This window comes from Oxyura jamaicensis, chromosome 1 (genome assembly GCF_011077185.1).
Source record: "Oxyura jamaicensis isolate SHBP4307 breed ruddy duck chromosome 1, BPBGC_Ojam_1.0, whole genome shotgun sequence".
Lineage (NCBI taxonomy): Eukaryota > Metazoa > Chordata > Aves > Anseriformes > Anatidae > Oxyura > Oxyura jamaicensis.
This window is the reverse complement of record NC_048893.1, coordinates 46,304,235-46,326,985: the sequence shown is the minus strand read 5'-3', so window position 1 is coordinate 46,326,985 and position 22,751 is coordinate 46,304,235. Positions and strand designations below refer to the sequence as shown.

Sequence of the window (22,751 nt, the reverse complement as noted above, 5' to 3'; positions counted from 1 at the left end):
TGGAACCGTAGATTCATGGGTTTTGTGCTGATCAGGATAGGATTTATTTTTCTAGCTGGAAGAGCTTGGTGGCTGTTCTGTTTATGTGTATTACTATAGAAGGTCCAAACAAGCCTGAGGCTTTGCTTTCAGGCATTGTTGATTTAGACACACATTGGACACTATAGCCTGAAGTCACAATAAACATTTCAGTCTTGGTTCCCAAATCATTTAGAAAGCAATTGTTATTTTAAGTTCGACTTAGATGATTCAGAGAGATTCTCTGCCATGCAACGTCCCCAACACTAAGTATGTTAACATTATCTTGGAATTAACCTCATATGCAGAATCGCCATAACTATAAAAGCAAGTTTCCACAGCTGCAAATTATTTCTTCATATAGGTTCATCCCCACTGCTCCGTTATACACATTTTCTTAGGATTTTCTTTATTTTTAAGCGGTATCTCTATTTCTACTAAATAATCAAAACTATGTAGGAATGCTGAACGAACAAACTTAGCACACAACACTCTGCTAAAAGCATAGAGTTATTTCTCATGCTTTTTGCAGGAGTGGCTCACGTATTTATACTTCTGTCTCCTCCCCCAGTATTTTTTTTTTCTGATTTGTTGTTTTTTCATCTTATTTTTAATGAAGCCTTCAACATACATGCAAAAATTACACAAACTTCAGTTTATACTAAACTAAAAAATACATATCAAAACATAAGAGAGCAAATAAGCTACCATGATATGATATGATAGCTTAGTATCATAGCTAGTAGGACACTTCATCTCAGATCCTTTTTCTATTGATATACCATTTCACAAGCCTTTCACAGTTGCTTTCATCTCACCTATTGCTCTTCGTCTACTTCTAGTTTAAATACCTCCAGCCCATGCAATCAATTTCAACAAATAAGGAATGTTCAGCTGTGTGGTTTGTTTGTTTGAATGACCTAAAAGCATATTGACTGTCTGTGGATCTGTTGAGGAGAGAGCTGATAAGGCTGTTACATCTTTTCATAGCACTTCATACTTGTAATAGCTGTAGGTACGGCAGCACGCCTCGCTGACTGACCCCTCACTGGATCCTAGGCGCACACTTCTGACAATTTAAGAAGCAATTATATGATCTGAGCACTCAGGACAGCAGAAGATGCTCTTGGAATGCCAAAGCAGAAGGGAAATTATTGCTTAATTAACAATTGTTTGATTTTGTTTAGTGAGCTTCCTTTTGTTTTGATACTTTTTATTTAATATACTTCAATGTCTTTCATATTTATTTGCTGCAGGTGTGTTTTGTTTTTTGTTTTCAAAAAAGGAAATCAGCTGTAGAAAGCAAGCATACTTGGCAAAACACAAAGATAATAATAAATACTAGCCAAGATCACTAATGAGCTCCTGTGGAAGTCTTAAGGAAATCTATGAAGGCATTAGTGATCATCTCAAGATTAATAAAGGCATCAATTAATGTGCTTTTTGGACATATTACAGTTTGTTTCAATACCTCAGCTCCACGGCCATCTTGAAGAAGGCAACGTTAGCCTCTATTTCCTTTTCTGGACCCTAATCCATCATAACCTCATTATTTAAACTTCAGATTCTCAGATGCCAGCAACTGTTGACCATTTTAGCTGTTACTTCCCTCCCTCATCTTCCTCTTCACATCTCCCTGCTTTCCATATCTCATTCAGACACACCGGACCAGCGAGCAGCAAATGAGGATGAAACGCAGCATGGACCAGTCGGCTTACTTATCTTAGTTATTCCTACAGCATCGGTCCCATCTCGGGTTTAATGACAGGCGCATGGCTGGGAAGAGCTCAAGCTGAGAATATGTCTCTCCTCTCCAGTGCAGAGGGCAGTGTCAGAAACACTCATGGGTATCGCTGCAGCTCTGCAGTGCTGGCTTGGCTGCCTTATTGCAGACAAGCAACTGGGGCTTCACCTTCTCCGCCAGAAACAGTGCTTCTCTGCAGTGGGAGCCACTTGGCACGATGTCCTCTCAAATAGCATTTTACAAGGCAGCTTTAAAGTTATGCTTTTAAGGTTTTAAAAAAAAAAAATTTAAGTTCTGCCACAAGGATAACTCAATGATTTCAATAAGCTCTTGGTGTTATTAGGACTAATAGTAAGAAAAAAAAAGACAACAGTCTGGGAGTTTTCATGGGTCTGATGCTACGGAATATGACAGACTGCTAATCTTGACCTCTCTTTTATTTATTTTATTTTTATGACCACTGAAAAGACCATGCCTCTAAGATCCATTAGTTTTGTGAGCTCTCCTTCCATAGCTGACATCGCTGAGGGAGAAAAAATCAGATATATATCATATTTTTAAAAATAAATTAAAAAATAAATTTTAAAAAAGGCACCACAGAAAAATAGCAAGCAAACTAGACCAATGAATTTATGATTATTTGCATCACTTATAATTCCTCCGGTATATTCTCTCCAGGCTGGTTAGGGAACTTTAAGAATAGAATTACCAACATAAACACTCCTCAGCTAGCACAGCCAGCAAACAGAAGCAACCTGCTTCCAGCTGAGCAACTCAAATGGAAAATGTTTTATGCAAGGCACCGCCCTCTTTGTCCTGGTCTTTACCTCTGGATTTGCCCCTGCTCACACCTGGGTTTTCTGGGCGAGGGGCTCTCAGAGGCCCTGCTGACAGCTGGCACTTTCGCCTTGTGACACCGGCAGTCTGCACTTGGTTGGGCATGTGGCAAACTGTGGTACCTGACTTGCTGGAACCAGGCAATCCCAGCATTAGTAGCTGGCAGTGTTTATTTTTGTGTTTGTGATCCTCAGGTCAAGACAGTCATTATTGCTCTCCTCAACAAGAAGAAAAAATAATTTGATTCTCATTTTAAGTAAAAATAAGCAAGGTAAGGCATTTGTTATGTGTTTCACAGTTACCGTTTTGTACTTTTTTTTTTTTTTTTTTTTGAAACAAAACCAATCCATTCAACCCATTCTTCAGCCACCCTACTTCAGGCACGCTATGCTCTGTTCCGCTCACTGTGCACGCACATCAGTGCACGACTTTAAAAGCATGGCTTGCAGGCCACTGCCACATCCAGCACCGATGTCAGCAGCCGCCAGACCGGCTCCTGCCGCAGGCAGCCTCCCACAGGCCCTGCAGCCTCTCTCAGCTTCTGCTCTGCTGGACCGTTTGTTGACAATTCTCCCGCTCCCTGGAAAGTTCAGCATAAACACACATGCATGCTTCAGATGCTTCCACACTCACCACAGAAAAGTCTTACTTAAAAAAATAAATAATAATAATAATAATAAAAGAGGTCTCAGTTCTAAAAGTCTCAGAGAAAACTGTTCTCTGACCTGAGTTATTTATCACGTCAATACATTAACCGAAGCAACCTCTGCCACGCCGCAGGTGGTGTACAGCACATCGATTCAGCTGCCCAGCACCATGGCATGGGCATGAAGAGCAGAGCACACGACCCCATCGCCCTGCCTCTGCCGGAGTTACTGCTGCACACCAGAGGACTATGTGGGTTCAACAAGCCAGAATCCAAGCCGGTACCATGGGCTGGCCTTCTGCATTAGTACTGGAAAGTGAAACACAGCAGCAAATCGCATGGGTTTAAACCCTCGCCTTGAGACTTGCAGAGAGGAAGGGCTCTACCAGTTCTTCTCATTGCCAGCCAAAAATGTGAGGGATTTCCCACCTTCAGAGGTAGGTAAAGTATAAAGTCTTTGCAGAGTTTACAGCTTTTTGTCTTCCCTTACCATTAATGCTAGTTTCCAGCCCTATTTCATAGGGAGAGCTGCACATCCAGAATGCTCATGGCCAAGACCTCTGGAAAAACTCCTGTCATAGAAGTGCTAACAGTACAGAGAAAGACCATGAACATATGGTGCTCATTTACAATCAGGACCTGCTACTCTAACTCTTCACTCCCCCCTGCGAGAAGTGTTTACTAGGAAAGGACAGCAGGATCAGAAGAGAATTCTAGAAAACTATATGATAAAATCTCAAACCATGTGTTAGCAATTAGGAAAGGGGGAACTTTGACAAAGTGAGAACAACAATTCCCATTAATACCCATTTCGAGCAAAATTGATTTTACCTTGCCAGGACTACCATGAAATTCCAGTGTATAACTACTTTTCATACACTAAAACCAAAGTCAATGGAAGGGCCACAACCATATGTAGTGACTGATCATTATCTTTGTTACTTTTTTGGTGACTTTATCCCTGAAATCAGGGCTGTAATGGTTTTCTTCAAAACACTGCTTGTTCAATTTAAAAATAACTCACAGTCCATCGCACTGCAATTTTTACGTGTCAGATACTTAGAAGATGACGAAAGAAAGCTAAATATCAGAGTATTCAAAAGCTAGTGACTTAGAGCTAAAATAAACACAGAGTGACTTAACTCTTAAACACACGGCTGTCTGCATGCACGTTAGCTGGCAGAGCTTCCTGGCCAGTCTGCTGAAAAACAGTGGATGAAGTAACTTGGTTGAAAGCAGCACATGCTCACTGCAAAGAGTAATCGAGCAGTTCTCACGACTAGACTTGTGCTCTCTTCCTCTGGTATCAGCAATTAGAAGAAGAATGGGATTTAGATGCTTTTGCTGAACTTTTCAGCTCATCTCAGAATCAATGCAGAACATCTGACCCCCAGGAACACCAGTGGAAATATAGATATATATCAACTGAGTTGAGTGCAGTTGAAATCACCAAGCCATCAGCTCAGGTTGTGGCTACTGAATTTGTGGTTTTGATAAAATTCCTTTCATTTACTCACATAAAGGGGAGATTTTTTTTTGGTCCACTTCTGCTTGATTGCGTCAAACAGTTTCACATAAGCACAAAGATAATTTTCTCAAGGAAAATTTAAACTTGTATAAATTTCAGTTTTTAAAAGAAACTTATTGGATTCTAGTATCTAAAAACAAACCTGCATTCCTTAACCTAACCTCCTTAACCTCAATGTCTTGGGCATTGAGACAACATAGCTGCATACAGTTCTGTAAGTTCTACTCACTAAAACTACTTTCATTGGAACAAATATGAATGTGGGGTAAATCATGCATAATAATATCACTGTTGGCATTTAAATAAAAACTGAAGTTAATATTTTGACTCTTTTCTCTCCCAACACTTATTTTATGCCAAAACCCCCTACTGTTTTACATGTACAGTTAAATTAGTCCTTGCTGCAGTTAAAATATCACCACACAAAACAGAGTACTAAGGAGCTTCATAAACACATTTCCTGAGCCAATGCTGAAAATAACCCACAGGAAAAGGCTGTTGTTGAGCACATAAATGGGCCTTTCATCAATTCCCATCTGAGATACTCTCTTACGTTGCGCATCAGGAACCTGCAGCGTGTAGCGTCAATGGCAAGCGGGGACAGGGAGGCCCGAGCTGGAGGCGGGGAGCAAGGCCAGCAATAGGTGACAAACACTCCGAGTTAGCTTCCCTCTTCTGGAGGGACAGGAAATATGTAGAAAGAATGCTGAAATCAGGAAAAAGCAAACGTGGAACAAAAGAAGAAAGCCTTAGAGAATGCGAAAATGAGGTGACACCTGAGCTCCCGTACCCATAGCGAGAGGGCGCAGGCCAAAGGAGGCGGCTGCGTGCCCTGCAGGGCCCCGGCCTCCTCCTGACACCTCGCCGCTGCCTCGCCTGGCACAACGTCACCGGGAGGAAGGACGAGGACATCCTTGTATTGTACCGGGGACTGATGGGAACAGCACAGCTATGACATTTTTGCCTTCAGCAGAGCACACTTTTTTGGTGGGAAATGAACGATAACACGCTTTATCATTTACTTCATAACAGATAGTGCATTTACGCTCAAAATGTCTCTTTTAACGCATACGGATGGCACGTGCTCTGAGCTTAACATGCCGTAACTTGCTAGATCGTGCAAAACAGTGACACAAGGAGCCATGCAAAGCCTTTCTGGAAGCAGCAGAGGGCTTCACCCAGCGAGTGTCCCTCATCAGGCCAGCCTTGTCTCAGCTGCCACCACCAGCTTTCTCCCCTCATACGCACAAACACACCCAGCCCCAGCTGGACTTTGCAAAATGAGAATGTCAGGAACTTCAACCACATCTATTTTTAAGTAGCACTTATAAACTTTGATACATTAGAAATCTTTTACTACTGCTTTTCTAATTCCAGAAAAAAAAATTGCCATGCACCATATCTAGGTCAATGTGCTTCGCCATTTCTTTCTATTGATCAAGAGCCCTTCAAAAGAAGATGAAGGATAAATCAAAGCCACTCAGAAGACAAAAATTCTATTTCGTGACAACTTTGGAGATCTTCACAATTGTTTTCATTTCATAAGGCTTTCCTAACATTTTCAAAACTGGATAGTATGCTATAATGATGGACTTGGTTTTGGAAATATGCAGTTTTCCAATTCATTTCTCTCCCTTGGAGGTGACAAGAAAGCACTGGACCTCAGAATCTTTCCCAATGTCAAAACAAATGAAACCAGCACATTTCAAACACATTTGCATGAGCATGTGTCAAAAAACAAACAAACAAACAAACAAACAAAAAGAGCTAAAAAGTTCCTATTTTTTCTGGTTAAAAAGAAAAAAGACAAAAGCTTGGTATACTCCCAGAGTGTTACAAGATTCAATTATTGTCCCAGAGTATCTATCTTCTTTTTGTAACATATGAATTTATTTCAGGTTGTGTAGCAGACTAAATTATAAACCCACGTGACTGAAAACTACCCCAATACTAAGGAAAATTCCTTCTGCTATTGGAAAATCAGGCAACGGAGACAAAGACTTGCATAAAGATTCCTGCAAGAAAAGAAAGAAAAAGACAACACACCCCATATGATTTCTTAAGCAAAAAAATTACTGCAAGTCTTTACTGCAGTTTCATTGCACTACCCTAGCATTATAAAATAATTAACTCAACAATACAAAATAGAGTATTTCCAGGCCCAAAGACAGCATTTTGAGCTGACCCTCTGGAAAGAGAAGATGCTCCCAGAGCATCACTGTACAGCCATAGTGAGAAGATCCCAGCATCTAGATACACCCAAATCCTTCCTAAAGTCTTCGTGTCTGAACACTGATATTTTTACCAACGTTACCATAGTTTTTCTTTAAACACAGAAATACAAACAAAATGCCTTCAATACCTAAAATGTATTTCAAGCATTCAAATCTTAGTGTGTTCAAAAAATGTTTTAAAATGTTATTTAGACACTGCAGTACTTTGTCAATGTAATGTTTCTCTTTAAAAGTTTCTGAACAGGAACCTTGAAGTTGTATTCTCAACCTGCTCCCCCCCCCCCCCCAAAAAAAAAAATCCCCCACCCCCCAAAAAAAGAAAAAAACCCACTAACATAGCCAATGACTAAACAGTCCCACATTTATCTGGTGTAACACCGCTTGTAAGAAGCATGGCTCAACCCTGATGAAGTTCAGTACATCAAAGAGGAATACCTATCAAAGCCAAGCACTTAATCACACATATTTCAGTACTTAATTCACTATTCCAGGAAGGCTTTCATGGAGACACAACTGACCTCTTGAGGGCTCAGTCACTGAATCAGAATTTAGTCCTGATAACTAAACTTACATTTTGGACTGAGGTGTTCATTTCTGGAAAATCAATGGACTATACTAAATCTGCACAGATGGGGGAAAATAGGAAGTAGTCTATAATGAAAGAAACATTAAGATCTCAAAGCATTGTTGTCACATGGCACTCCCCCTCCTCCAACCCTTTCAAAAGGAAAATCCTAGCAGGAAATACAATGACGATGACACAGGTATAAGTTTCATCCAAATCAATTAGTAATCATGTACACTTGCAAAACCTTGAAGGAACAGCAACAAAAGTAACTGGTAAATACAGTATGCTGCTATTCCTTAAGGGTGGAGGAGCAGACTCACTGAACCTGAAGAACAATTCTCTTGCCTCAAACAATACAAAAAAAAATGCAAAAAGGAAGCCCATGAGATCCAGAGAAGTTTAAGTTTCTTTTTTCTGCACCATTACATATGTTCCAAGTAGTTTTTGCTTTTCCTCCAGCCATACGTACACTCAAGTTTACTTTTGGCTATAATGAAGATCTTGTCATCTTCTTCAAAAAAGTTCTTAAAGATAGGAAGATAACGTATAAACAATTCTCACTCACTAGTAGGTTTTAAAAGTCTTGTTACTTCAAAATAGAACCATTTTGATCTGCTGGTCTCTGATAATATTAAAAACAATTGCTGTGTTGGTACCAGCAGCACTGACCTTTCTCCCCACATTTTAGGCCTGGACTATTCGTTTCTCAAAAACAACACCCTTGAAAACAGAATAAGGAGCTGCTTTCTCTGTTGTTACCTGCAAGTAGCTACTTAAAACTTATTTTACATTTAGCTGTACATTTTTTTATCCCACAGCATCTACTCTTCACTCCCTTTGTTCACAGATTCCTCAGAATAATGCACGCACTTTCATTATCCATTTTAATTTGGTAGTCAAACAGGCAGACTAGGGCAAAATAAACAATCCCTAAAAACCAAGACTTTTTTTCTACAGTGGAAACAAAGCATGGATTATCTGCTATCAAGGTTCTGTCATTACTGTCTTTATTCATCATATTCAGGGGACTGATAATTAACAAGAGTCACCAGGCTCCCACTGTCAGGCTCTGTCCCCACTCTGTGGTTCACAGCCCACACCAGGACATGCACTCCCCTCCTTCTAAAGCCAAGCCCTGCATCAGCAGAAGGGAAGCTGACATCAAATAACAAAAATCAAGTGGTTAGTGACAACTGTTACCCACACCATTAATTATCCAGGCCTGCCATTCTAGATTTAAATTCCTGTGGGAAGGCCAAAGCAAATAAAAATTATCTGAATTCATTAAAACGTACAAATTTAGGCTAAGAACATCAGAAGCTATTAACATTCTCCATTAGAGCCTACTGGTTTTACCAGATAGGATCAGGGAAAGCTTCTCAGTAGCCACAGCAGCACTGGATACTTTACGGAGATTTTACACCTTCCTCCACAAAGAAATGTAAAACTGGGGAGATGCTACTGAACTCTTAGTAACAGCAAACCTTGTGTTCAGGATTAATATACTGCCTATATGCTATTATTACTACTAGAAGTGTAGGCAATCAGTCTGTGAACTTCTCGGAAGAAAAATCTCATTTGTACACTGGCTTTTATCGTAAGAAAACCTGCTTTGGCACCCATTAGCACTGCCTCACAGAAGTTTTATGTGCCGTGATCTATGAAAAAGAGGTAAGCACATGTTCTGACAGGTTGGGGAAAGTGCTAGCAGTAATTATTACAATAACATGGCACTGTTTCTCCAAGCAGTTTTATAATACCACTTGGCACAGGGAATGATAGAAGTTTCTTAAAGAGCTATGCAGAAAAGGGAAGATGGCATTCATAAAGAGGCTACAAAAGGAGATAGGAAAACAACGGATGAGAAAACCAGAGAAGCTGCCTGCTTGGCTCTCTGGGCTAGGACCCTGGCACCTTCCAGGCAGAGCCAAAACCAGCCCTTGCACCTGCTGCTCCAGCCCCAGCTGGTCTGTCTCAGGAAACCACTGCCCCCTGTGTGTCTCCTTTTTCTCCTTGGGATTTCTTTGTTCCCTGAGATCTACTGAAGTAATTTCATGTGTAAATAATTTCCTATGGTAGTTTCTAACTGTGACTCTATAGTAGTTTAAAATAAACACTGAGATGAAGTGTTCTGGTTATGTTTTTCTATGTGTGCTTTATAAAGAAAAAAAAACACAACACAAACCCAGTTCTGTCAAGACCACCCAGCTTAGGGAGCACTACAGGTACAGATTTGCCAGGGTGCAAGAGATCACTTAAACCCTTAAATCACTGTTGGTACTGAGGAGGGATGCAGTGGAGAGGGAATCACCAGCTGATTCCCTCAATCTCAAGCTGAAAACAAGAAGCACCCTACTGCAAACAAGAAAAATACTCAACAAGCATATGAGCAAACATACCGATACCAAGCCCATAACTAGAAATCCTACTTCCACAATAAAGATTCATGCTTTCCATCAAACAGTCCAGAGTTGAGAATATCAACTCTATAAACAATTATTAATAAAGGATGCCACTTAAAATATATCTCCTCCTCTATAAGAGAACACGTTCCCCTAGAGAATAGAAAGATTCCATGGAGCATTTGCTGCTCACGCATCCAAAATGAAGCTTAGCTTATAATCACATCTAACTTTTTTTTTTTTTTTTTTTTAAATGGAGGATTTCTATGTCATTTGTTCTTATCAATATGCAAATACTCTCAGGAGCATAAAGAAGCTTGCTGGGGACTATGAAATACACAAGTTGGGTATTCTGTTTAAATCCTTAACACTGGTTTGAGACAAGGCTTAAGGATCTGCAAGACCAACTGATTAGCTGAATTTAATTAGTGAAATAATACCAAGTTGGGTCAAAACAATGCTTCACCCATTACCATACTCTGACAGACACAGTAGGAAATGCTATTTCAGGAGAACGTATTAGCCTGCCCCTCCCTGTGGCCCACTCCTCCTGCCAGCATCCACAACCACAGCACTACAGATGTTAGAAGGCCTGCACCTGCCTATTCCATTTAGCATCTGTTTTGGGCATATCTGTGAATCAGCGAAATTCCTTTTTGAATCTGATGATACTATCTACCTTTACTGCCTTCCTGGACAGCGTAACAGCTGTTTGTTCCCTGCCCTGCAGCAAGTGCTTCCTTTCCCCTAGCATGTCACAAAACCCTGTCTTTCAGAAATGTTTTGTATGGGTCACACAGAACTCATGCACTTCCACTAATTTTGTTGTATCTGTGGGCACAGGAAGACACAGAAGACTCAGTATATTCATGGAGAAGTAATATCTTATACCAGAAAAACTTTCAAGACCTGATGAAGAATTTGCATACCCAAAAGCTTGTCTGCTTTTTCCAGCTGTATTAGCTGATCTAAAAATATATTTATTTCTCCTACAAACCTAGCAACTGTGCACTCTATGGACATTTTTTAAAGTTGATCCTGAGGCTGAGGTAAGGTTCATTCCTCCTTATTAAAGTATTCTTGAATACAAAAACATGACTATCTAATTGCTTTAATTAAAACTGGTAAAGCACACGCATGCATTTCCCAAATTTTGATCACGAATGAGGAATGAGTAGCTTATTTTTCCTCTTGACTCTCTTGACCAAGTGCAGTTTTCAGAACTTCAAAAGCAAATGCAGAGATATACAGTAATGACCATTCTGCTGACATTTAATGAAAGGGGTACAGCCTCTCAACTCGTCTCCCAAACGTGTTTACAACCACCAGAGCTGCAAGTGAGATGTTTAACCTCCCTCTTCTTTTTATTTTACCTGCCATGTCTCACACGCCTGCTTGCAGCTTGAAAAGTCTCCTCCACCTCATACAAGCCAGGGCTCTGGTCTTCCAGGCTGCTGGAATTCTGCCATTCCAAACACAGATTTTTACCAGCACCCATAGCAAAAGGCAAGTTCTCATACTCCGGTATTTCCTCATAGTGACGCACGTTCTCATATTCTGGAGCACAACTGCTGGTTACAGAATTCAAATGCATTTGGGACAAAATCTCTCCCGACAGCGCGTGCCCATCTAAAGACTCCAGCCTTTGGGTATTTCGCATCTCAGGCTGGCTTCTGTTTCTCTGCCTCTTCTTCTGCAATGCTGGACTACTTATTTCTATGGAATGTGCCTTGGCAGATTTAGCTTTCCTTTCACTGCCTGCAGATGCCATATGCCGGTTGTTACCACTCCCACACCCTTCTCCAGTGGAAAGGTTAGCAACAGAACTATCCATTGACTGGCCGCCTTTGGACAGAAATTTTTGGAAGTCACTTTTCATTAAGCAAACTGACAGCTTCATGTTGAGAAACTTTTTCAAACTATTTTTCTTCTGTGGGTCTTTGCAAGGCTTGTCTGTCCTTTCCATGTCCACAGAAGAGAGAGATTTGGCCCTAGGCTTTGTCACAACCGTCAAGTGGTTGAAGCTGGGAGCAACACTAGCAGTTTTTAATGACTCAGAATTTCCTGAAAACGGAAGAATAGGATGAGGTAACTTCCAGACAGGTTTCTCAGAGGATCGTTTAGGTATGTCACAGGACGACAATGCACCATGCTCCTTGACTGGAGTGCGTGTGAAGTGAGATCCTTCCAGAAGGCTTTTCGATTTGTCTTCACTGGAGGCATAAGAACTTTTCTCCACAAGCTCTGCTGATGCAGCTTTTTTCAGCAGTCCTGCAGCTGGCAGGCTGTGCCGTTGTGGTTTCTTAGGAATGACTTTTGGAGAACTTTCATCCTTTATTTTCACTTCTTTATCTTCCACTTTTTGTAGGGAAACATGAAGGCTATTAGAAGTAGGTGAGTGCTGACTGCCAGTTAATTTGATTTGCTTTGGCAAACTCATGGACAAAGTATCACACCTGATAAAATTAGTCCTTTTGTCCACAGCATCTTGCATACCAGCATCATCTTTCACCTTATCCATGGAGTTACCTAAGTTATCGTCTGTGTCTAAAGAACACACAACATTTTCCACCAAATCAGAAGTTTTGTGAGATAACTGAGGCAAAAGACTTTGCAATGTTGACTCTTCAGTATCATCAGGTTCCTTCACTGGATGCATTTTCTCTGCAATGCTTTGAGTTATCTCAGATTTTTCAGGATGAAGCACTTCTGTATCATTATTGTAACAAACACTCTGACCAAGGACATTAATTTTTGCTGGCTTTCTAAGGCTTTGTTCAGCAGACCCAATGGGATCATTCTCTGAATTAGATGGTTCCTTTGTTCCTTCTCCTATGGCGTCTATGCCATCCTGCCGAACTAGACATGCAGCACGTGGCTTTCTTGGCTTAGGGACAGGGAGCATCTTTGAGCACAGGACTGAACATGTTTCAGAGGAAGCTTTATCAGTGTCTGTTTTCATACCCATTTCACCTGAAAACATACTATTGCTACTTAAATGTTCATTTTCCAGGTTTTCCTGGTCCAATGGGCAGGAGCAACTGTGATGGTTTTCAGTCAAACTAGGACAAGTTTCAGGCATCTGAAACTCTTCAACAGTGCGCTTAATGTTAATATTTTGTTGCCTCCCATTAGCTACCTCAGAAGAAGGTGAAGACTGTACAAGTTCCATGAACTCTATTTTAACATCATCCCTGGAGCTGTTGCCATCCCTTTTCTCAAGTTTGTCTGCACACCTGTGCCTCACAGGACTGCTGTTGGGGAATACACCGTGAGTTAGAACGTCTTTAAGCTTCTCTTCCAAAATGCTGGCTTTCAGAACCACCTGATTTCTATTTGCCAATTTTTCACTGGGACTATCTCCCAGAGCTAGAACAGTTTTTTCACCTACTTTGATGTTCTCTAAGTTTTGAAAGTGCTCAAGAATGATCTGAGTTTTACAAGTGTTCTCCCCGTTTCCAAGCTTATGAAGGCATTCAATTTTGCAAGACGATACCGGTAGAATATATGCTGTGTTATCCGTATTCCCTTCCGAGGCTTCATTTTTATAGTTCAAGTGGTCTAGTGTTTGAGAAGAATCTCCTCTGTGTTCCTCAAAGCTTTTGGTGCTTTTCCTTGTAGAAGATGGAGGCTTAACTTCCGGAATAGACGAGCTCTTGAGAACCTTCGGTTTGGGTGCAATCGCTGGCTTAGTTTTCTTTCCTGCTTGAATAACACCTGAAAGTACAACATCAGGCTTCGGTGCAACAGGTGGAGGTGTCGCCTTGTGTCCTACCACAAATTTTGGTTTGGGGGCCACAGGCGGCTTCTTAATTTCTAGGAAGGATGGAAAACAAAGATGTTAGTCACCATCAACCCACAGAACAACTTCACCAGCATCACAGCATTATTAAAAGTCTTGTAACATTTAAATCACGTGCCCTACAGGACACTGGTGTGTATATGTATATATTTTTCTCCTAAAAGCATGCCTCCTTTCCCTATTTTTTTTCCTAGTTGCTTTTCTTCTTTTTAATGGGTGCAATCAAGGGCATAAGAGAAGTCTTCAAGGGTATTGTGTTTGCTGACAAACAGTTTAACTTTATGAGCATGCATGTCCCCGCTCAGATACCGAAGTATGATGCTAATGAAAACAGAACAGATTAGCCTGATTTTGATGTTTGAACTATAGTAATACCTTTTAAAACTTTTGCAAATGTGTTAAGTGTCTAGTGTACAATAAGCCATGAAGAGCCAGAGTAGCTACCAGGACAGTTCAGTCCCTTCCCCTACCATCCTTGGAAACGTGTAACCTAAAAATCCCCTTTCTCTTCCTCTTCTTTTCAAACAATATTCAGATATTTAGATGGATTGCCGTACCATCCGTAAAACTAGCATATGTCAACACCACCCATTAAGTGAAATGAGCCTGTGGTGTGAAATTAGTGCAACAATTTGCAGCAAGTCAGTGTTTTCCTGACTTGCTGCACGAGTAAAACATTATTTCTGTGCATCTTATAAAATTACTCTTCCCAGCATGCTACTGTGACCTAGAAACAGCCACCACTGCTATGACTTATGACCCACTTGACTGCAGTGGATGACGAAGCCCAGAGAGAGTAGAGGGCAGGAAAAGGAGCACAAGAGGAACTTGGAGACTATTGTGCTCTGATCCCACTCTTTTTTTTTTTTTTTTCCAAGATATGCCTGAAGCATTTTCATGTTGCAGCAGATAATTTATGACCAGTGCATATCCTGGATAATAACTTCTACGTGCTCAGAGGGATTTTGACATATGAAGACTGACTTATATAGTAAACAAGTTTCTCATTCTAATTTTTTTAATGTACTACCTCTGTATTTATTTGCTGTGTTTTGAACAATATTCTTATATACTTTCAGGAAGTCATAAATGTGTTAAATAAAAATCTCAAAAAAAAGATGATAATTGATGTAACACACGCAAAGGGTTTGGTTAAGCCATTGATTCCTTTCAACTTTGGGCATGGTGAGTTATTATTATAGATGCGCGACTATTCAAATCCCTAGCCTAGAAACATGAGAATAAAGTTTCAGTCGTGGGGATTTTTTTTTCTGTTTTTGTGTTTGTCTTGTCTAGATAGTTTTAAAAAAAAAAGGCAGATGCATTCAGATGCAAGCATTTCCCAAACACTAAGCCACTGCTCCAAGCAGACAGCCAGAAACAATGTCTCCACTATAGAAACAGGAAAACGATGTTTTTCTAGGACATGAATCATTAAATGGTATCCAGACTGATTCTGCTTAGGCTTAGAACAGCTGCCCTTGCTGCACTTTTATTAGCAAAGAGGTAAATGTGGTGGCAGAGACTATTTTTGAGACGTTTTGCAAGACGGAGCGCAGGATTTCTTTTGAAAGATATGGCTCTGTGTAGCCAAAGATAAACGCCAACAGTGACCCAACTGTCAGTTACTGCAAAGGATGTACCACCTTCGATTTCCTCTCCAAAAACAGGGATTTCCCATACAGTGAACTGCAAGTCAGTAGTTTGCCAGGGGAAAAAATTAACCCTTTGGATGGGCAACCACTGATCCTGAATGGCAGAAGACAGACAGACGTCTTGTACGCTACTTTCGGACAACGCAACTGCCCGTTCGGGTGGGGAATGAAGTGATGGCAATGGAGGACCCTGCTTTCTGCAGTAAAGAGATGACCCGACAGGATGACCCGTTTGTCACAGAACACAGCACATGGTAGTCCTGGGCCATGCTCAGTAATATTTGTTAAGTTGTTAAAGCTCCCTGAAAACAGGAGAGAGGCAGTCAAGCCTGGGAAACCGGCCTGATCCCCAAATGAGAGAAGCAGATTGCAGAAGATCCAGGGGATTAAACACTGGCTTAGGTAAGTGATAACCCACGAATTAGTTGTCCCACTCCATAAGCTGAAGTCTGCCAACCTCAGAAGATTCTTTCTCTGCCGTGGAACTGCCTAATATTTCAGACAGCAATAGCCTACAGGGCTTTCAAATAGCATACATTAAGGAAGACACCGAGAAGGTATCATGTACTACTACTATCTGACCGTGACATTCAAAACTAAAACATTAAAATGTAATCGGATGCAAAGAAAACAAACCAGTTGTTTATATGCCAATATTGGAAACCTGCATAATGAATAGAGCCAGTAAAATTAACTCCTGATAAAAAATGTGATTTAGTAACATTTCTGAAGCCTACTAAAACTTTTCAAATGACTTCAATGTTAAAAGCCATCGGAACAGGCAGAAGAGACAGACAAATTGCATGGTGTAACAAAGAGCCCACTATCTGCTTTAACGTGATTGCCAGTTGCATCTAACATCGATTGGGGTCAATGTATTAAGAGGCACATGACAGTCTCAATACCAAAACAGATCGCGGGAGACAGCTGAATGAGAAGCCCTTTCAAAATACATTTATGACAAGAAAGTAAAGAATCCAGGAAGAAAATGCACGCCAATAATTTTCCTCAACAAAACATATTCAAATTTCTGAAAAATGCAAGCGATGAACTTCTTAACAAAAATATAATAGTAGCTAGGTGAGGGTAAAAGTGTATTAGATTAGAAATTGGTAATTGAAGTTCTGTTGATTATCAACTAATTTAATTCACAGTATGGGAATCCAAACCATTCTGACATAGTGCAGTGCTTTATAAGGGACATTTTTCCATCCTTAAAAGACAGAAATCTAAGTAGGAGGCAACTACTTATATATAAAGGTGTAAAGAATGACTGGAAGTCATGAGAGAATGACTTTTTGTTAAAGTGACAAGTGAAAGCAAGCCTTTTTGGTGAAAAGTGTGGTGATTTATTCGGATGACAGGGTTTTTCCTGGTGCCAAATGGAACTGTTCACCTAAGAACAGAGGCCGTTGGTTATAATCATGAGAGCTGAAACTGAAGAGAATTTGGAAATAAATCATTGTCAATAACTATTTTGTATGAGCTACATGCAGGTCTGCAGCTAGGGTGGTAAATAATCCTCCAGATTACAAGGAGATAAACATAAAAAAATTACAGGCATCGAAAACTTTTGTGTATGCAGCACCTGCCAGACTGCTAGTGGCATGCTATGTCACTTCTGGCATTCTTACAGGAGAACTTGGGAAGAATTCAAGAAATAACTATAACAATTATCTAAAGTGTAAAAACCATACCACAAGACCCAGGAAAGCTCATCCTGCTTAATTTAGCCAAAAATTTAAGAAGTGAGATGGTGATAGAATATATATTCATGCACACTTGAGAGTTTAATGATTATAGCTGGCTCTTTAATCAGGAAACAAAGGCAGGCAGAGATCCCACAGCCAAACTAGAAAGAAGAGTTGAAAGTTATCATTAAACCCCAAGGATAATTAACTACAGGAACACCTTGCCTAGGGTAGTTGTGGAGTCACCAGTGCTTACAATCAAGCTAAACTCACTTTCTGAGAAGTGTAGTAATTTCAGAGGAAATTCTGAGCTGAACATTGGATTCATCAGCTTGTGTTAGTTACTGAGGGAACAGAGAATCACTGTCACTTCCCCTCCACCTCCCTCCAATCTTACCCCATTGCTTAGAGGATCTCTGCATCCAGACTAGCATCAAGGGCTACCAGTGAGAAAACCTGTATGTTTTCTTACAAAACCCAAAGTTATATTTGAATAAATGGATTAAATAGTTAGGAGTCACGGAAGCAGGCAGAGATATCCTCTGGCTTGCTTGACTGGGGAAAGGAAGAAATCCATAAATAAAGTGACTAACAAACCTGCCATCACCAACAGGAAATCTATTGCTTATCAGTAAACAGCCAACACTATGTCCAGTGCTGGAGGGGAAAAAAAACAACAACAAACAAAAAAAGGATGATGCTTAAAAATACCAAAACACACAATGTCAAAAAAAAAAAAAGGATTAAAAGGGGCATTATTTTTCTAACAATAAATAGCCAGTAGTGCTGTAGGCTGATGCACACACTCCCTCTTTGTCCATCTGCAGGTCACAGCACAGGCTGGACGTTTTTCCCTGGGGCGAATTACCTCCTCCAGTGTGCTGAGGAAGAAGTTACACCCATTCCCATCCTGCTGAGTCTCTCCATGCCCCTCAGCCTTGCCTGGCAGAACACGTGTTCCCGTCCTGCCTTCACTGTGCCTTACAGGAGGATGGGAACACCCTGGAGTAGCTCGCGCTCTCAGTGCTTTGGCCTTAGCGCCTGGTTCTGCTCCTCGGATGATAGGGTTTGGCAACTGAGGGCCTCACGTAAAAACGCTCGTGTCTGTTCTACGCAACACCAGGACTGAACAGGAAAGCCAGTAAGACAATGCAGCCCTACAGAACTGTTATGAAACAGCAGTACATCTTCTCCTCGGATTTTGACAGCATGCTACCATGCCCACCCAGCATTTATATGAAGAAACAAGGACAGGGGGAAAGAAGCTGTATGAAGTTGAACTTTGGCAAAAAAATCAAGTATCACTGCCTCTTCCGCAATAAAACCTACAGCTAAAGGAACATTTTCCCAGGTTGTGTTTATGCCCGCTTTTTTAAACAACTTTGACATTTGGGAACAGCAAAAGAACAAGAAAAAAATGATGTTCACCTGCATCTGGCCAAGAAAATGGGGACACGAGGTTCCAGCTGCCGGAACACAAGGCTGTGATCTATGGTAGATCATCCCAGCCCTCCTTTACAAGCAAACAGGCTACCGAATGAATATAGAAGCCTGTTGAGCAGCACAGGCTGTCGTGCAGCCATAATTGGATTTTGTGCTTTGTGAGCTCCCCACGGACAGAGGCACCACTGCTGGCACCCAGAGTCATCCATGGGACAGGCTCCGGTCACCCATGGGGCCAACCTCCTCGGGGCCCTGCAACCCGCCCTAAGGCTGTTTTATTTTTTGAACCACGAAACTGCAGGAAGGCAGTGAAACGATCAGTCAGGGCGACGTAAGATTTTTACAGCAGCTGGGCCTAAATTTAGGGTACAGGTACCCAATCAAGTTACTATGGAGGTAAGCCAAGGCATGAATTTAACGGAACAGCCACTCTGTAGTAACTTACTATACACATACTCCTATCTTACCGCACAGTATACAAGGGGTCAGGCTTTTAAAGACCTTTCAGGGAGAGAGAATGATTGCTGCGTGCTCAGGACACGTCCAAAGCGGACCGTGATGGCAGTGAGCACACTGCCAGAGAAACAGATACATTATTCTAAAACTCAAGTTCTCTAACAGCCTCAATTGTCACATCTAACAACAAGACACTTCAGTTCAACTACTTTGCTTTCAGTTACAGAAAGGTTTCGTTAGACACACACCTCAGAAAAGTATTCTGAGTGCATTGATTTATTTCCCGTGAATGAGTGTTTGTTTTATTATGCAGAGGCTCTGATTTTTTCAGGTGCCACAACGTTAAAAAGTAAACAGAAAGAGGAGTGAGTCACGACATCCCGGAAGATAACACGTGTAGTTTTTAAAATACAAGGGAAGATGATGGTTTCCAGCCACTACATTTTTAGAAAACATCCTAAACAAACTGCAAAAGGAAAACATTCATTTCAAACTCGCAGGTTGTTCAGCAACTTGTTGAAATAAAACAGGAAAGTAGGGGATAACTTTAGAGTAAGTGCAAGGGATGAGCAAACAACCTTTGAAGATCGCATGTGGAGATAACGCCAAGTAACTCTAACAAGACTTGACATATCAGAGGGTTAAAGGGGCACTAAACCCTCGAGGCCTCATTTCGTCAGTGCTTGAAAGCAATGAGGTTTGATTGGAAAAGTCACGTTGATTTTGTTTATTCTGTTCCTGCTATGATTTTTTTTCCCTGTGATTTACATTTTTGACATTGAAATGCAGTACATATTTCTCATTGCTGCTGTCAAATCAGATTTTGAATCTGAGCTATATGTTCTGCCCTCACCAAATAATCCGTACGGATTCACATATAAGGGTTGTTCCTTTGGCAAGAAATAATAAACATCAAAGTTGTAACTCTGAGCTTTTGCTTTTCCCTTTTAAAGGCAAAGCCTTTGCTTGAAGACAGCACAATAGTTCCAGGCAGAAAATGAGTAAATGTGCATTCATCAGCATCATATATAAATGATACGTGGTACGTGAGAAACCAAGGCAATGTTAGCTATAACTGAGAGGTAAAACCAACCCACAGGTTGCTCGCTGCAGTAAGATTGTTTGAAAATTATCTAAAAGTATTTGAAATAAGTGCTATAATTTCTGGGTTATTAAGAAGCACAGATTTACATACACATTTTAGTAGAGGAAAGCAACAGCTATGAAAGAACAGTTTCACCTGTCACAGAGTTATCACCCAACTCTGAACTGAGATTTAACTGAAACAGTTTTGTAGAGGAAGTAGAAAAGAATTGCAGCAACCAAGTGAAAAAGCACCGTATTATTTAGAGAGGCAAAAAGCAAGCTAGAGTGGAGTTAAGGCTGGGCTATTAACGTGGGCCTTCTGCAACTTCTGGCAATGGACTGAAGCTGTGTTCAGCACTTTTTTCCCCTACAACAGTTCCCTCAGGTAGCATAGTCTCTCTTTCAGGGAGTCCTGTTTATCAGTCTGAGGTCGCTCATCTCTGCAAATCTTCATTACAAATATTAAAGCAATACTGATGATGCTCTGCCAAACTGCATTGTTAAGGTGCAGTAAAACAAGACAAGAGACGCTCGAGCCCTCCAAGTCAACCTGAGTGCAGAGCAGAAGGCTCGCTAAGCATTTCAAGCTCCACCTAAAGTCTTCACACGTGACAACATTTTTAAAGAAAAGCAGTGTTATCAAGCAGTTATGAGAAAGCTATTTCACACAGCACAACCCACAGTAATAACTGAATTAGCAATCTAAATAATTCTAGTACAAGAAATAGCTCCTATCGGTCACTGGGCTGAAACTAAAACATAGGAGTAGGTAAGTTTTCATTTGAGCATGAGCTTTACAAAGCATGTCTGTGTATTTCAGGAGCCAACTTCTGGGGCAATACGAGGAGGCAGACGTGAAGCCCAGGCCTCGGTCTCCTCGGTCATACCCTGCCTGTGAGCTCCTTATCTGAACTGTCAGAAGCTGTCATGGTAATGTCAACAAGATCCTCACTCCCTGATCCCGTTTTGCCTGTTTGCCATTTATTTTCTTACGCTCACATAATGCATCTCACGCTACTGCTCAGCTCCCTGCTCCCTGCCCACCCGGACAGGACGCTCTGTGCCTTCCCCGTCAAATCTCTTGCTAAAATTCACATTTCCCGCGAAGCCTTCCCACTTTATTTGTACTGATACTCCTCAGCATCCCTTTCTCTTTTGCTTTCTACGTGGCTTGATTAAGCGAGCCCCTTCCTGCTCACCTCCCACCACAACACCAAAGGCAGCAGCGGAGGCTCGGCCCCGTCCCGCTGATCCCTGGAAGCCCCCCAGTAACTGCTTGGTACTGGGAATCTCCCTCGCTCCTGAGAACTTTGTGCCATACCGAATTTAACTTCAGCAGCCCGGCTCTAAGCTCTTGAGCACCCCCTAACACAGAGCTTTTATTTGTACAGCTGCTTAACTTAAATAAAATAAAAAGCAGCGGTGACTTGTACTTGCAGTAGCGCTACTACATAACAGGAACGAGCGGTACAGCTGCGAAGTACGGCTGACGTACCGCGCCGCTACGTGTTTTTCCAGAGTTCAGCAAATTCGCTCCTGTCAAGCTGAAAGCAGGAATCGTATCAAAAATGGGAATATGTGAAACGGAGCAGAAGGACGCATTAAGTGGATATTTGTTTTCCAACAAATTCTGATCAACTAAGAGAGACTAGATGACTTGGTTAATGCTAGATTTGATAATAGCTTGGTTTATATGTGAGAGGAAAGCACGGGGGATTAGACCGGCGCTTTTGCCCGGGGCTGCACTTCTTGTTCTTTACAACAGCCTCCCCTCGCCCCCTGCAAACCCGCGCAGGAAGCATTCTGCCGCTTCAGCGTAAGCTGCCATTAGACTCGTCCCCGCACAATGTATCACAACTTCACAATCGCCTATCCAGCGCACAAGCTACTGCTGTTCTCACTGCCAGGGATCCTAAGGCACGGGCCCACGAAGGCACCAGATGGGTGCACACAAGTCCTGGGAGCGCTCCCCGCACCAACCAGCCCGGGTGACAGCGGCTGGGGCACCCCGCTCGGCCCGTCCCGCGGCCCGTCCCACCCCCCGCACTCACCGGCGGAGCTCATGGTGCCGGGGCCGCTGCGCTCCGTCCCGCCCCGCCGGGCTGCCGGGGGCACGAGGAGCCCGTGGGCCCCGCGCCCGCTCCCGCATAACGCCCGCGGCCGGCACCGCGCCGCCGGGACACGCCCACCGCGAGGCCACGCCCCAGTGGCCACGCCCCATCCGTGTGACCACGCCCCACCTGCATGACCACGCCCCCACGTGGCCCAGCTGCGCCACCTGCCGGCCTCCGCGTGGCCACGCCCACATACAACCGCGCCCCCCGCCTCCATGTACGGCCTCGCCCCCCGCTGGCCGGAAGCGGGCCCTCGCTGCGCCTTCTGGGACTTGTAGTCCCCGTCCCGCCCCCCCCAGTTCGCGAGGCGGGGAAGGTGCCGCCGGCGGCGGGGCGGACTCCGTTTCCCGTCGTGCCCGCGGGGGGTGGCATGGCGCTGGAAGGATGACACCGGAGTTTGACGAAGAAGTGGTGTTTGAGGTGGGCGCCGGGGGGACACCGGCGGCGGCGGCGGCGGCGGGCTGGGCCCGCGGTTCTCTCCGCCCCTCGCGGGGGCGGCGTGCGCTGGGCGGCGGCCGTTGGGCGCG

The 22,751-nt window shown here is 42.5% G+C and overlaps 2 protein-coding genes across 7 annotated transcripts in view; one reads left to right on the top strand and one right to left on the bottom strand.

Annotated features, from left to right (window-relative positions):
- FGD6 (FYVE, RhoGEF and PH domain containing 6) overlaps positions 1-22,343 on the bottom strand; it is a 70,452-nt gene extending 48,109 nt beyond the window's left edge. Inside the window, exons 1-2 of one of the 3 annotated variants that reach the window (XM_035336962.1) lie at positions 22,162-22,343; positions 11,351-13,793 (exon numbers count right to left, since the gene is read on the bottom strand). In XM_035336962.1, the coding sequence (XP_035192853.1) occupies positions 11,351-13,793; positions 22,162-22,174 (2,456 nt within the window). In that variant the 5' untranslated portion in view covers positions 22,175-22,343. Of the gene's footprint in view, positions 1-11,350; positions 13,794-20,426; positions 20,591-22,161 lie in introns of those variants that run through there. The other 2 variants (XM_035336974.1, XM_035336955.1) reach the window with 2 other exon arrangements.
- A 149-nt stretch (positions 22,344-22,492) lies between these two features.
- Positions 22,493-22,751, top strand: part of VEZT (vezatin, adherens junctions transmembrane protein) — a 63,692-nt gene continuing 63,433 nt past the window's right edge. For all 4 annotated transcript variants that reach the window (XM_035336992.1, XM_035336983.1, XM_035337005.1 and 1 more), the window contains exon 1: positions 22,493-22,644. In XM_035336992.1, the coding sequence (XP_035192883.1) occupies positions 22,609-22,644 (36 nt within the window). In that variant the 5' untranslated portion in view covers positions 22,493-22,608. The remainder of the gene's footprint in view (positions 22,645-22,751) is intronic.